At 38.1% G+C, this 15051-nt stretch overlaps 2 protein-coding genes across 3 annotated transcripts in view; one reads left to right on the forward strand and one right to left on the reverse strand.

Moving 5' to 3' along the window:
- Positions 1–321: 321 nt before the first annotated feature.
- nrn1b (neuritin 1b) lies at positions 322–2162 on the reverse strand (the record flags this gene model as incomplete). The annotated part of the gene is made up of 3 exons (XM_084412047.1): positions 322–547; positions 745–889; positions 2096–2162. The coding sequence occupies 3 exons, from the start codon at positions 2160–2162 to the stop codon at positions 322–324; spliced, it is 438 nt and encodes a 145-aa protein (XP_084268173.1).
- Positions 2163–4275: 2113 nt separating this feature from the next.
- rreb1b (ras responsive element binding protein 1b) overlaps positions 4276–15051 on the forward strand; it is a 37206-nt gene continuing 26430 nt past the window's right edge. For both annotated transcript variants that reach the window (XM_084411161.1, XM_084411162.1), the window contains exon 1: positions 4276–4622. The gene's annotated coding sequence lies outside the window, so the exon portion shown is untranslated. The remainder of the gene's footprint in view (positions 4623–15051) is intronic.

A 15051-nucleotide genomic window follows, 5' to 3' on the forward strand; every position in this document is an offset into this window, starting at 1 on the left:
TTTAGGCGTGCTTTAAATAATAAAACAAAATTCTGTTATTGGTCCAGAATGTTTGCTGTTTTTACACACCAATGGTCAAAACAATTGTATTTTAAAATATATTTTTTCATAAGATTTGTACAGTAAATCGTCTTCAGATTTTGGGGGGAAAAAGGCCATTTAAGAAAGTTATTTCTGAATTCCTTCTTTTTTTTTCTTTTCTTTTTTTTTTTGCCAAGAAGTCTATGAGCATCAAAACATGAATTGATTCAACTGAAGAGAAACAGGGATATAATCCATTTAGGAACTTGTTTGAGGTCAGGTCTCCTTCAGGTTTCTTACTCAAAAAACAAGCCAAGCCACTAAAGTGGTGAAACACATCAGCAGTATCTTCAGCTCCATTGGTAATAAAACTCTGGATACTCCATTATCCCCGGAGCATAATTCAAACAAGCTTCCCTGATAGTTCAAGCTCCGGGACTGCAGTTTCAGTTTTTCCCAAAGTCCCGCTCCTTCCTGACAATCTGCAATTGCGGTGGAGGCACACGAGTGGAAGTCATTCCAATATCTGCATGAGGATAAACACAAGGTGCACAATCTGTTTTATTCCTTGCAAATGAAATATATTTCAGTATTGTGAGTCTGAGTCATGGATGGCATGAGTTCAACTCATAGATTTGTCAAATCTAAAACATGATGAGAAGGACCACCAGATATGAAATGCTTAGCTTCTTCCAGAAATGATTGCAGACAGTGTGTACTTACGAGCAGATGGTCTGTAGGTTTTCGTTGTCATCCAGCTCTTGGGGATAGTTCACCATGTTTTCTCCAAGACTGAGCAGGCAGTCTGAGAAACCTTTAAATACGTTTTCACATGTTTCTCCAGCACATGCTGCCTGTACCAATGAAACTGAAATACAACAGAATCAGCCGGAATAATACACACAACTTGTTTTCCTTTAAAGGGAATTTATATAATCCTCAATTTAAACACCCAAAATTAACTAAACTCGGACCATCACAGAAACATTAAGTAGCTAGACAAAGATTAACCTACATTAAATGAAAATATATTTTCGACTGACCTGAAGGGTGTGCAAAGTTATACAATTTAATTTGACCTTTTTCAATAACTTGCAATTGACTCACCTAATTCCAGTGTGAAAAGTACCAAATTGTATTTATCGGTCGAAGTCACTCCCATCCTACGATTAACAAGATTAGCCTAATAGTGGAGGAGGTCTGAAAGCGCCTACTTCCTCTCATCAGGAAACTGCTGCATTTCGAGGGGAATTAAACTATAGGCTACTTCTGTCTCGAACTCCAAACCGGTTGATAGAGATAAAGTGGACTGAAATAGAGATGACACTCCCCCTTTACTTTCTTGCGCTATGATGACGTAAGCGTGCACCTGACAGACAAAACCTCACGTTTAAATATCAAATTATTTTATTTCATACTGCATATTTATTTGAATCACTGTAAAAGATAGGCTATTCCAGTAAAAGCATCCTATAATTTATATTGACAGTAAACGTTTGAATTATTTTCTAATTAAAAAAGTAGCCTAGTAGCCTAAGTTCTTAATCCTTTGTAACCCAAATTAAGTGAAATCAGAATTTGAATTTCTAAGAGGAACTTACGCGATGAATCATGCATATATGTTCTAAACATATCCATGGTTTATTCAGTGCTCTTTTCCTACAGCATAGTCATATAGCCTGAATGGGTACCAGAGTCAGGAGTGCGCGATTTGATTTATTATGGGAAAGAACGCGCTCCCAAGCGATCAATATTTGAAACAACATAATTATTAACAACATTAACAAAATGTAGCCTTCAGGAATTTACTGCAGATTGTTCTACGTGCATTTACATTCCATTAGCAAAAATCTTGTAGATTAATGCAATCTGGGAGCATTTCGTATATGTTAATCATATAGCCTATAGCCTAGAGATCATATCATACAGTATATGATCATATCATATGTTGTCCTATAGTGTTTTACAACAAAATTCTGAAATATTAAAAAAGATGGACCAGTACAAATATTTAAAATGTAGCCTACTCATGACACATAGTAAAAGGCTCAAGGGGGTCCAATTCGAGTCTGACCTGGTTCAAATCCTGATCCCATGTCCCTTCTCCTTCTCTCACCCTTACTTTCCTGCCTCCAGTCCATAATACTATACACTATACAATAAACCATAATACAGTAGACTACCAAAAACTACCACTATACAATAAGATAAAAGAAAAAGCCCCCCTTAAATACAATAAACTGTCTGAATAAAATAGTAGGAATGAGTTTTCTAAGCAGCACATATATCCTTTGCCATCAGATGGCACTGTTGTCAAAAAAATAAGGCTTATTGTGTGTAAGGTTACTGGACGCACAACACATGCCCATACACAGGTATTTCAAATATTAGATCATAAATACGTGCATCAGTACCACTCTCACACTCATTACAACAAAGATATGAGTCGTAGTCTACCGGATAGCTGTATTGCCTTGAACTGTCAACATTATTTTGAATGACACATTCATTGTGTTCAACCTCGTCACTTTTTCAGGTTTCACTTTAGAGTTTGTAAATATCATTCTATGCGAACAATTTTTTCTTTTTTCAAATTCTATGAATATTAGCTAATAAAAAAAAGTGTCTAAATGAAACAATAAAGAAAATAAAGCTAAAAAGGGGGGGCTATAATCATGTTAATACAAAGGAACTTGGTGTCTTCTGCAGGATGGAGAACACGTAGGCCAGAAGCAATTAACCAGGTCACTGTGGGTCAGAGACTTTGCTTAGTTAGTACCAACACAAGGTCACTCTCATGTGATTACATAAGGTGAAGCAGAGACTGCTCTCTAGTGGCAGCACAAACACACACTCACAGAGCCAATGCTGCTTCTGTGAGTGACACCTCTCAGGTAGCCTATAAGTTATCCCAGTAAGAGTTATTTAAACCACTAAAGGAAACGCATATAGTTTTTGAGACACATGCAGTCAAATGCAGCTTGTATGAGTTAAAGGGATAGTTCACTCAAAAATGTGGTCATTATTTACTCACCATCAAGTTGTTCCAAAACTGTGTGAGTTTCTTTCTTCTGTTAAATACAGAAGATATTTTAAAGAATGTTGGTAACCAGACAGTTGAAGGTAGCCATTGACTTCCATAGTCTCCCCACCCCCCAAAGGAAACTAATACAGATTAACTATCCCTTTAACTAGCCTATGCAAATTTCAAGCAATGATAATGATGATTGAAGATAAATGTTTTGAAAAGTTAAAAAAGTCCCCACCATAACCTCTGTGAAATGGAAGCATCATCTGTCATAAATTATTTATTTGTTTATATATTTATTTTTTCTTTACTCCATTTTAAAGTAATTTTCACTCAAATTGAGCAAAATATGCAGCATGGTGGTTGGAATATAGTAATAATAATAATTATTATTATTAATTAGACTAATCTCAACTCTTCTACGATTTAATTAGGCTATTTAATGCCAAAAACTATAAATTTGTAACCAAATACATCTTCATGGAGATAATTTTTTTTTTACAAAATATTAGAAATATAAAAATATAAACTATATCTTAGACAAAACTTTAAAGGGACTTTATTCTTAATATATTTGCATACTGAGTTATATTCAGAGGCAGGATTTACACAGGGCTGTTGTCGATTTTCACAGAAAATCCTATAGATTGGGGTGTTGCCTCAAATTATTTCGTCTTTCTTTGACATTTATCTCATAATTTGTCTCTGAAACAATGAAATGCCCTTCCACAGTATTTTTTAGATGACGGATGCTCCATCATAGTATATGACGACCAACAGGTGTTTGTCTTGTGATAGAAAGAAGGCGCCAAAGCGCGAGGTGCGTTGCATCATCAGCTGCCTTTCACATAGTGATACTGGGGTCCCGTCGCTATCACGTTTGCCTTTTCAGTAATTTTATATCGTTTACGGAACATAAAATAGCCACTACTAGGCTATATTATTTACACGATATAAATATGCGTTATTTAGGCTATAAATAGTTCATTTTATGTAGGCTATCACAAAATGTGTGTATGTATGCCAACAAAATGCTTTACAAGCCGTTGTAGTTACACACTTGTTGCTATCTATCTATCTATCTATCTATCTATCTATCTATCTATCTATCTATCTATCTATCTATCTATCTATCTATCTATCTATCTATCTATCTATCTATCTATAATCAGTTGGATGAGGCTGAAGGGGTAAAGTTTTCCACCCCTCCCGTAGAGATGCTCACAGCTGAACTCCAGTGGCAGCCTCAGTAACACACGTCCCCTTGGAGACTAGAGCAACACGTGATGCGTCTACTTATCACGTTCACTGAGCAGCGCTCAGGAACACACTTTGAGGAAAAAGTGACTTTTCTGACCCTCACTCGTCGGCATTGTCGATGGCTATCATTCCTTTAGGGAGCTAACAGAGTGGGCGAAGAGAAGTATCCAGTTGGCGAACTTTGCACATCCTCAAATACGCCATTTTGATCGCTCTCCGGAACAAGTTTGCAGTTTTTTTTTTCGAAGTCCATCATCTCTTTTCACCATCACCATGTCTCAGCGCAATCAGCCCAACCCCGACAAAGTCAAGCGTAAGTATCGAGCACTTTTCTAAATGTTGTTATTGTTTACGTTCTCCATCCTGCCGATTGCAAACTTTGGTGGATGGAGACTTTGTCGGAAGTTTTTTAACTTGGAAGGCCGAAGATGTTGAGATGATGTCCGAACTTTTTTTTTTTTTCCTCGCACAGGGTTTGTGCTTCCTCGTTTCATTCTCGCATCCAAAGGTTGAACGCCTGACTACAGGAATTCACTCGCGTCTAACCAGCGCACATGTATTCAACCAGCATAAGTTACCTTAGTTTACTAAACTCACTGTCGCTAATATGGCTTTATCTCCCATTTGACAAAATGTTTCGCACCTATATTGTCATCAAAAGTAAGTATTTTATAGTGAACCGTAGCATCCACATCAGAACTTTGAACGAGGCTAACTCGTGGGGGGGGTGGGGGTTGGACACGCTTCCCTTTATATTTTGACCTTGTCTGGACATGTTGTATTTACGTTTTATTTGCGCTTTCGACTTTCGACGAGTCATTATTGTTCACAAAACCCTCGTCGTTTCGTTAGTCACACTTTGCAAACTTAACGCTTGGGAATGTCAAACGTTTTAAAGGAGGAAGTTCGCTGTCGTCGTGAGTGACTATCTTTGGGTTGGGTTTATTGCATGAGATTAACGCCGAAAAGTTCCACAAGAAAAGTCGGGTTTTATGTTTGAACTAAGCAGCCACAACGATGATACCATTTAAGCCATCTCAATTTGATGATTGGATGACTATAATTACTAGGAGGAAGCATCGTTTTCGTGCGGGTGTTTCGATAGAGGCTGTGCTTGTGCCTTCCTCCTCCCATCATCCTCTGATGATTCTCGCGTCTCTTTGGAGAAGCAGAATGTGCAGAGATCCAGATGAGCAGTTCACATTCCATTACCAAATTCAACACTGGGCTCCAGAAGGCCTGCAGTGGCAGCATCATTCACTCGCTCAGTCCTCTCAATCTGCTGACTTTTAACTAGCATGGTTGTTTTGTACAGTAACTTTCATCCCCTGCACTGTCAGAAAACATGATTTTTGTTTTTTACCTTTGCGGTTGGCTACAACAGCTTGTCACTTTGTATCTTATCTAACCATTAATGTTGCATATTACTACATTAGAGTAGTATTTGTACTCTTAAGGTACTACTGTGAACTCAGAGGGAAATAAATCCCAAAGATGTTTTTTATGATGACCTACCGCATATAAGCTATGGTATTCATTTACAATCAGGGGGACCCGCAGGTACTCCAGGGGATCCGGAGAGACCATAGGCTATACAAAATATAGAATTAAATTATACTTAAAGCAAATGATCTGATAAGCAATATATAGTTTTATACTGAGTCTGTAAGTGGTTTTATGTTTGAATTGAACGTATCACACGCAAATTAATTTAGCCCATAATCATCACATTTTAATTGTGAGAAACTTTGCTAATCAAAGATAAGTCACAATCATTTGTGCAATTGCAATGTGATCTTAAAAGATTAAGCCATTGTAAATGTGCACTGAACCAGGATGAGAACGTGTTGCTTCATCACCTAAGCAAATATTTTACTACTTCGTTTCTCTATTACTTTGTATAAATGTTACGAATTTTTTTTTAATCATCGACGTCTGCCATTTTCTTAATGCAGAGAGGCGAGGTTAAAACCCAAATCCTCCTTTTCTCATTTTCCTAATAGCTGCTGTTCTCACAATGCAGGCTGATGTAGGGTGGAGATGTGTTTGTTCAGACGCGTAAAGCAAGAAGACCATTGAAAATTCAAAGGCATGTTCTAGTGAACAGTCAACCAGTGGTCTGGGCTGTAATCTCCTCTGTCCTCAGCAGGGAGTCGCCAGAGTTGAATAGAGGAAACCCATTGTGATCATCAGAGCTGCCGTGCTGATAGTGATAGAAAGGGGCCATCAGCTTTTACTCCACTTTGTATTCAAACACTCTAAAGTATATAAAGAGTCTCAAAGCCCAACAAACAGACCTGTTGAGTGGATGGATTTGTTTTGGTCTATTGGAATATCGAGATAAAGCCTCGGAAATTAAGGTTGGTAATCTTGATTAATCTTGATTAATATAAATTCATTCAAATTCTCGGGGGTTCTCTAGTAAACTTCCTTTGACAAACATGCTTAACTGTGAAATGTTTGCCCAATGTAAAAGAGGGACTAGCCTGTTGAAGTCCCAGACTGGATGGAGAAACTAGTTGGTCACCTCACCAAGCCTTTTGCCCCTAGTGATGGGTGTTCTGTTCACTCATCCATGGGTAGAGATGGGCGTCCTGTTTCGCTCTGGAGCTATTTTTAACTTGTCTATTTTAGATAAGATTATGTTCCCTCTCCCTCATAGGGTATGGGAAGCATGGTTTGGTCCTGGGGTCTGGGGTGAGACACTGTACCTGTGGGGCTTAAGAAAGTTAGTTTGCAGATGGATGCTACTATGTGCATGTTTCATTCAAATTTAAGAGACAGACTTTAAATTATTCTTGATTTATGGCCAAACTCAGAAATGGATGTTGAAGGTTGACTCTTTTGAAGTTTAATAAACATGTCATTCCAAACCTGTATGAATTTCTTTAATCTAAAAGTGAAAAATATTGTTACAAGACATTTTTCAATATACCTTCTTTTGTGTTCTGCATAAGAAATAGTCTTACAGGTTTAGAGTGACATGAGGGTGAGCAAATAAAACATTTTGGGTGAACTGTCCCTTTAATGCTACTGTTTATTTGGTCATTGGTCTCCTTGTTTAGTTAAGGTATAACAAATGGACTGTTCATATTACTTGATGTTTTGGTCTTCAGTGTTGTACAACTCTGCTTTTAGGAAAAAGAGCTACTTATTTACAATAGACTCTGTATAGTTTCAAAAAATCTGTATTGAACAATGCACAGTGGGTCATTGGGACAGAAGAGACTAAATTAGAGGTGCCAAAACCAGGGCCTGCGGGCCAAAGTTGGCCCCTGATGACCTTTGATTTGGCTCGTCTTGGTTTATCACAAAAGAGGATTAAAAAAGGAAAAAAACATGCAATTAAAGCACATATTGATTTCTAATTTATTTATTTATTTAATATTTTTGTTTTATTTTTGCATTGAAATTTAGAGAATATAAATGAATTAGATTTGTTTTAAATGTACACTTTAATATAGTTGGATATAATTTACTTTCTGTCCACGGCTCTCAATTAAGTTTGATTTTTGGTCCTTCGTAGTAAAAAGTTTGGGAACCTCTGGACTAAATTATTTACTTTTTAAATTCTAAAAGTGTAGTAAAGAAAAACTAAAAGTGAAACAGTCCTCATGAAAATGCTTTGGTGCAAGTGGGACGTGGATGACAGGAAATAGAGCAGCCTGTGTGGATAGAGGAAGTTAGAAAAAGATAGAAAAACAATAGGTACTGCATCCTTACCCTGTTAGTTTGAGAATGAAGTTATTTGATAGTCAATCAAACAGCTCATAATAGTCAAACTGTGATGTTTTACCACAATCATAAATAGTTTAACTTGCTAACACTCCTTTTTGAGGGATTGTGAGCTTTGCTTTCACTTTTTTTTACGTTTGTCTGTGAGAGAAAAAGAAGACGAATCACACACGGCTTCGCAGGCCTCCTCCTTTGCCTCCCTCTGCTACTTCCCCCGCCCCTCTTCTCCCACCCTGCCTCTGTTGCTGACTAAACAGTTTTTTCAGCTGGCAGTTGCCCACAGTCTGTGAATTTTTGATAGCTTCTAGAGAGGGAGCACCGCGAAGGGAGGCGGAGATGCTGAAGAAACGCTCTTGTTGCACATTAAGGAGTGAAGGAGGGAGACAGAAACGAGAAGATGGCAGGTCGAGTCACATTGTGGAACCAGTTTGTCTTGTACTAGCATTCTTTGTACCTCAGACTTCCCAGTTTCGTGTTCAAGCAATGAGCAAACATTTGAAAGATATGAAAATATGCCTGTGGCTAATCCATTTGTATTGCATTTAGGAGTTGCTAAAAGTCACATTTCTGCTTTGGAAACTTGACAGAAAAAGTTGACTTGTGACCTGACATGAGCGTAAAGTTTTTTTGTTTTGTTTTTTTACGAAACTCTACTAATCTAATGACGCAGTGAGTGAGTGGTGTCACGTCATGCATCGTTTTATGAAATCTCATGACAAAGCTGTGACTTTAATTTCTGTTCCAGTTGATTGTAGTGATTCATGAGACGAGGGAGGGACTCCTTCTGTGTGACTGTGAGTGCAGGAGTTATTTAACTGGAAAATCTAGGTGTGCACTGCAGGTTGAAAAACCTATGTCATCGTTGCGTTAACCTGCATGGACTTTGAATCATACAGTCTCATCTCGCTAAGCGCAAGGAGAGCTTCACAGAGAAATGTCCCGGCTGAGGACAGATTCTCTTCTGTGTCTCTGAGAGCGATGTGCAATGGGAAACAGATGTGGTTAGCACTGTTAGTTCAGTGCCTTTCTTCAAAGAGCCTCAATTAGCTTCTCCGTATACAGAACGACTTCACGAGACATATTTTGTCAGCTTCATAGATTTGTCATTGTAAATTCCAAGTCTAGGTTTGCAGCTCTGTTTGCATCGATTTGTCTTGAATTTTCCCAATTTTTGGCGAACAAAGGAATCACAGGGTTAACTTACTTCAACCAAAAATCATACTGTTTTAAGCCACAATGTGTTTTTCTCTCTAAAGCACAAAAGGTGAAATTTGAAAGAATATCCTGCACACTCTTTGCCATGTAGTGAAGCTTCAAAATGATACAAGAGCACTTTTAAGTTATCAAAAATAATCCAATTGACTTTATGGCTCTTGTTCAGTCCATACGATAGCAACTGATTTAGGAATAGTTCAAAATGAATCTGTAAATTGTGACCCACCCTAGTAGTAAGCGAAAAGTAGTCATGCCTGATTCTTGGAAAAATGGCTAAAAAATAAACAAAAGCACAATGGAATTTGAGTCATTTTTTAATGAATCCGTTGAGCCAGTTCACAAGAACTAAATGATTCATTCACAAATCAGAATGATCCAATTCATTGATTCAGTAATCCAGTTGCAGAGATTAACAGTTTATTGAATTGGAAGATTATCAAGTTTAGTTTGTTTCTCACACAAAACAATATAGCTTCAGAAGACATTGCATACAGCGCATAAGACATATGAACCAATTTGGTGCTATATGTTATTTTGGAGCTCATTATATTTAAAACAGAGGGTAGGATCTTTCAAATTTTACAAATATCATGGTTTGGAGCAACATGACAGTGATTACAAAGCGCACTCATTCACCAGCACATCAATCTCATTAGTGAGTGCTCCATGGCACATTATCACAAGATCTTGCCGTATCATCTGATGGTTCAAATTATACTGCAGTGGAGCTTTCATAATGTGTTAGTACCTTTAAAAGTTGTTTTACAATGGGGTTCTTTGAAAACAGGTTATGAAGTCATGCTAGCTGAAAGATGCTAGAAGTTGACTGTTGTCAGTCGACAGGATTAAGGTGATTCATGCAGTTCTCTAGCAGCCTCTCCCAAAATGCCCTGAGGCAGTGTAGACAATGAAGCAAAATGGTGTCTTTTCAGGAGGAGAAACTCGGCCGCTCCCGTCTCTTCCAGCTCTTAGAAAATAAGACACACAGTGTGTTTGAGGAGAACGTGCCTGCCTGTCCACCATCCTGACCCTTACTCCGCACTCACATTTAGCAGCTTGCAAATAGTATATTAAACTGTCTATATATAGGTGTTCTCCAGCAAGAAAATAGTTTTACTTTACTAAAACTGTTAAACATAGTAGGACATTGATTTCATACAATTGATCCATTTCAAAAATGAATTAGAGGCTTGTTTTATTGTAGTTTTGCAAAAACTTTTAAAGAAGTGAATTGTATTTTAAGTTGTATTTTGAGAGTTTATTCTCATTTAAATGAACCTCGATGAGGAGAGGAATCCTGACAGAACAGGACAGGGAAAACAAAACATGGAAATGAGGCAAAGGTCGCTCCTGGTTCTTTTGTAGCTTGGTTCATCTCAGGGTTGCAGTAAATATTAACCTGCTTATCACAGAGTATGGGATGTTCTTTTAGCATACTAGAATCAGGCAAAAAAAACTTGAAGAGGCAAAATGAACACCAATGAGTAGGTATTTTAATCCGATTATCAGATTGTGAGTCTTAAAGACTTCATGATAACATGAGACATGTGTTTGTCTGTTAGTTTTTAAGTCAGTTTAAGTAATTTAACTTCTAAAATTAACCTTTAGCACGTTTGCAAAACGTACAGTCTTTCTCGATCTGGGAAAATTGACCAAAAACTATTGATGACTCATTCTGCACTACACAGATGTTTATCCAATCAGATGCTCTCTAGAATGAGAATGCCCCTCCCCTCTTTATCACCTGCAACTGACTAGCAAACAGCAAATCCTGTTTGTATTGCTGGGATGCATCTAAAACATATTGTCAGTGTTAAAGTGAGCAATATAATCATAATTTTAACACGCATGATAAAATTAGAACATAGTAATATCCTTTTTCTCTAAACTGGACAGCTTGCTCAACAGTGCCCTCCATCTCTCTATGCTCAGTACTTTCAGGAAGGTGTTCTCTGATTGTTTAATTATTTGTGTTGGTTGTTGGGGTTTACTGCCATGTCCTCTTTTAGTTTATAATATGCATAACTGTTTACCAAGTAAACAAAAAAAGCTCATTCTAGCCAATCAGAGAGATGTTCTCTGTACCCTCCCCCATCCCAACCAATCACAGCATTGCGTCTTTACTATTTACTGTGTTTACATGTTTGCTGTGTAAATGCAGCTCACAAAAATGCATGCCGTTACACTTAGTTTAAGCATCATTCTCTTTCGTTTGGGCTACTAACATTGTGAGTATACAACAACGCAGTCAAACAGCTATGTTTGAGATAATCATTAGATAGGACAGACTAAAAACCAAATAAAGTAAATAGACGCTTTACCTTTGGCCAACCATTTCCAGCTGTGCAGAGGTCTGTGTTATCTGCATTTACACAGCCAGCATGTAACTTACAATTAGGAGTTTAGAAACAAACACTGAAAAAGTGTCCTAAAGCACACATTATTTTGTAGTTTACTCTCAAAGATGAATTTAATAAATATATCATAAACAGTTGTGTACTACACTGCAAAAAGTAGATTCCTCAGTGTTTTTGTCTTGTTTTCCATTAAAAAAATCTACATATGTACATATGTGAATATATATATAGAATGTTAAAATATCTGAAGAACCATGAACTAGGTTCATTTTTTTGTTTTCATCAATTTAGTTTTTATCATGATCTAATTGTTTCTGTCAGCCTTGAGTTTGAACTGCACTGCCCCAGATCAGGGTGCTCACCAAGGCAAAGTACAGAAGATTATGAGGGGGACCACGGTAAGAGAGGGATTAGTATACACACGCAAATGGACTCTGCCCGCAGAAAATGACTTTGTGAAGGTTTTACTAACATTTTGAGGCTTCCAAACACTTCTTATCTGGTTCTCTACATGCAGTTTCCATTTGTTCAACATGATAACGCTGTAAAAGTTAGCATTTTTATGTCAATAATATTAGTTAAAGGGTTAGTTCACCCCCAAAAAACTTCTGTCGTAAAACTAATCCATATGAATTGAGCAGTTTTGTCCATATTTTAAAGAAACACAATCGCTTTATATGATGAACAGATTGAATTTAGGCTTTTATTCACATATAAACATTGATCAGCGAACATAAACAGCAGCTCAACCGAACCTGCTTGACGTGCAAGAACAAACCTCATTGGTTCTTGCGGAAGCTCAAACCTGTTGCGTAACACAAAAATGAACCTCATTGGTTCTTGCAGAAGCTCAAACTTGCTGCGTAAAGGCCCTTTCAGACTGGACGCGGAATGACACAGCTTTTCTCCCGATGTCCCTAAACTACCGCAAACTTGTATTGTATAGCTCCGGAAATTACAACACACAGTACTAGCTGTTTATCCATTTTGCTTTCAATTGGTTCTTGCTGAAGCTCAAACGTACTGCGTAACACCAGAATTAAGTTCATTGGTTTTCGCAACATCAAGCGAACATGCTTGAGCCTCCGTTTAGCACAACTGATGTGTGAGTTGATGAATGTTTATATGTGAATAAAAGCCTAAATTCAATCTGTTCATCATATTAAGTAATCGAGTCTCTTCAGAATTTTTTTACTAAACCGCTCAATTCATATGGATTAGTTTTACAATCTCTTTATGAACTTTTTAAAGCATCAAAGTGGTTGTTGTGTAGTATGGAAATAGCTCAGTTGAAAAAAAAAAAACTTAATTTGTAGGGGTGTAACGATTTGTTTTAACAACGATTCGATTCGTATCGCGATTCGTGGTTGTCGATACGATTCAAGGACGATATTGGTTCATTTAGAACGATACGATCCGAAACGATTCAGTGACCTGAAATCGATTCAGTGACTTTTTAGCCAAAAATTCTTGTAAGGGAATCAGGTATCAATTAATTATGGATATGACAAAAATGATAATTGTTGATTATTCCCTTGAAATTGTAATTGCGATTATTAATTACGATTATCACAACATTGAATGATGTTTTGAATAGTTCGGCCATGGGACCCACATTTCCCCATGGTCATCAAGCCCACCCACCTTTTTAGGAATTATATAGGCCTATTATAATACATTTGTTTACACAAAAATTGTTGACACACAAGTTATGTCCCCCTTTACTTAACATACAATTTTTTTTTAAAGAATATGACAAATAGGCTACTGATAAACAGTAGGCACTTCGAGGTTAAGCTATTAAATAGCAGTCACAAACTAGTTTTTGTTAATACAATCTTGGTATGAGCCACCACAGTCATATAAAAATATACAAAATAACCAGTAAGTGGCATTTTGTTATGGAAACAAACAACAATTAGGCTACCATGGTGATACACAATACTTAGAAGAACTGGTAAAGAAACATGGAAACTGCTCCTGATAAATAGCAACACACATGACGTACCAATAACGTAATTTATTGGTATTTTACTTTTATTTCTTAACTTACTAATTTACGACGTTGCATTCTCGTATGTCTTTTGCACTTTAGTGAAGTGATACAGCGCGCTCCGGCGCAATTGCGCGTGCAATTGAAGAGTGCGCGCTACTGCAGTATAACGGCTGAGAGGACAGGAAAGTCCGTTTTTCTGAGGTGAGAGACTTTGCGCTGCTGCTGGCGCGTCACGCATGGCGACGACGTCACAGATAGGCAGACTGAATCGAGTAACGTTTAACACCTTTATCATTAAAAGTGCTAAGAAAAAACATCCATATAAAGTCTGACGTGCTTAAATCCAATGCGTTATTTCCTAGTATCGATACAATCGATTCATTACCTTTTAAAACGATGTTAGATCGATATATGTCGTCCGGAAGACCAACTTGCCGAGCACAGATCGATGTAGTTGGATCGTAGGAATATAAATCGATACATCGATGTAGTTGATGAATGTTACACCCCTATTCATTTGTGTTCTGAAGATGAACGCAACTTTTACAGGTTTGTAACGACATGAGGGTGAGTAATTAATGACAGAATTTTCATTTTTGGGTGAACTAACCCTTTAATCCTAATGGCTTACGCTGAATGGAGACCATCTTTGCACTTCCCCCTTCCAAACGTCTCCTGTATGTTACACCCTCAGAATAGCGGTCTTTCCACTGGCACCAGAGCCGCTCTTACACAAAGTCTTACTTATTTCAGCAATGGCTGTTGTGTATGCGCGAGCACAGTGGATTATTTTCGCAAAGGCAGTTTGCTTTTCTCCGTTCTAGCTTTTGACAAGCGCCATGTGGTTGACAGACAACCTCCGGCTGTTTCCAGCAGTTACTTGCTCAAATAAGCCTTGCAGTGTCACCTGACTGCTCTGACTGGATTGGTCGTATTAAACGGCAGGGCCCTCGAGGAGGGGTGGGGCTTCGGGGGTGGGACTCTGTGGAGGAGTCAGTGAATGGTGGTTTCTATGGTGACCAGCGTTCAGTGATGTGGCCCTGTACTTTGATCAGGGTTGCCCTGAGGAGATGGACACAACGGTCACATTTGAGCAGAAGAACATTCTTGAGATGAAAAGCCCATGTGTAGTTTATAATTAAGCCCCATTGGTGACTCATTTTATGCAGAAGTAGTCTGCGTGCATGCGAGCTCATGCATGCATGCATGCTCATTCAGAGGCGCAAGAGTGGGTGTGCTGAATAGACAAAGTCTGTGTCTGATGATAAGGACTCAGTTGAAGGTGGGTGGAGAAGGACAGAGGGCCGGTCGGGGTGGATATAACAGACACAGAAGCAGAGGGAGCTGGCATGCCTGCGTGCAGGCGGGAGGCTGCGAGTTCTGCAGTGGAGACAGCGAGCGTAAACATGCGTTACACTGCCAAATACACTTTCTGACCT

The sequence above is a fragment of the Rutilus rutilus genome (assembly GCF_951802725.1).
Source record: "Rutilus rutilus genome assembly, chromosome: 6".
NCBI classification, from domain to species: Eukaryota; Metazoa; Chordata; class Actinopteri; order Cypriniformes; family Leuciscidae; genus Rutilus; species Rutilus rutilus.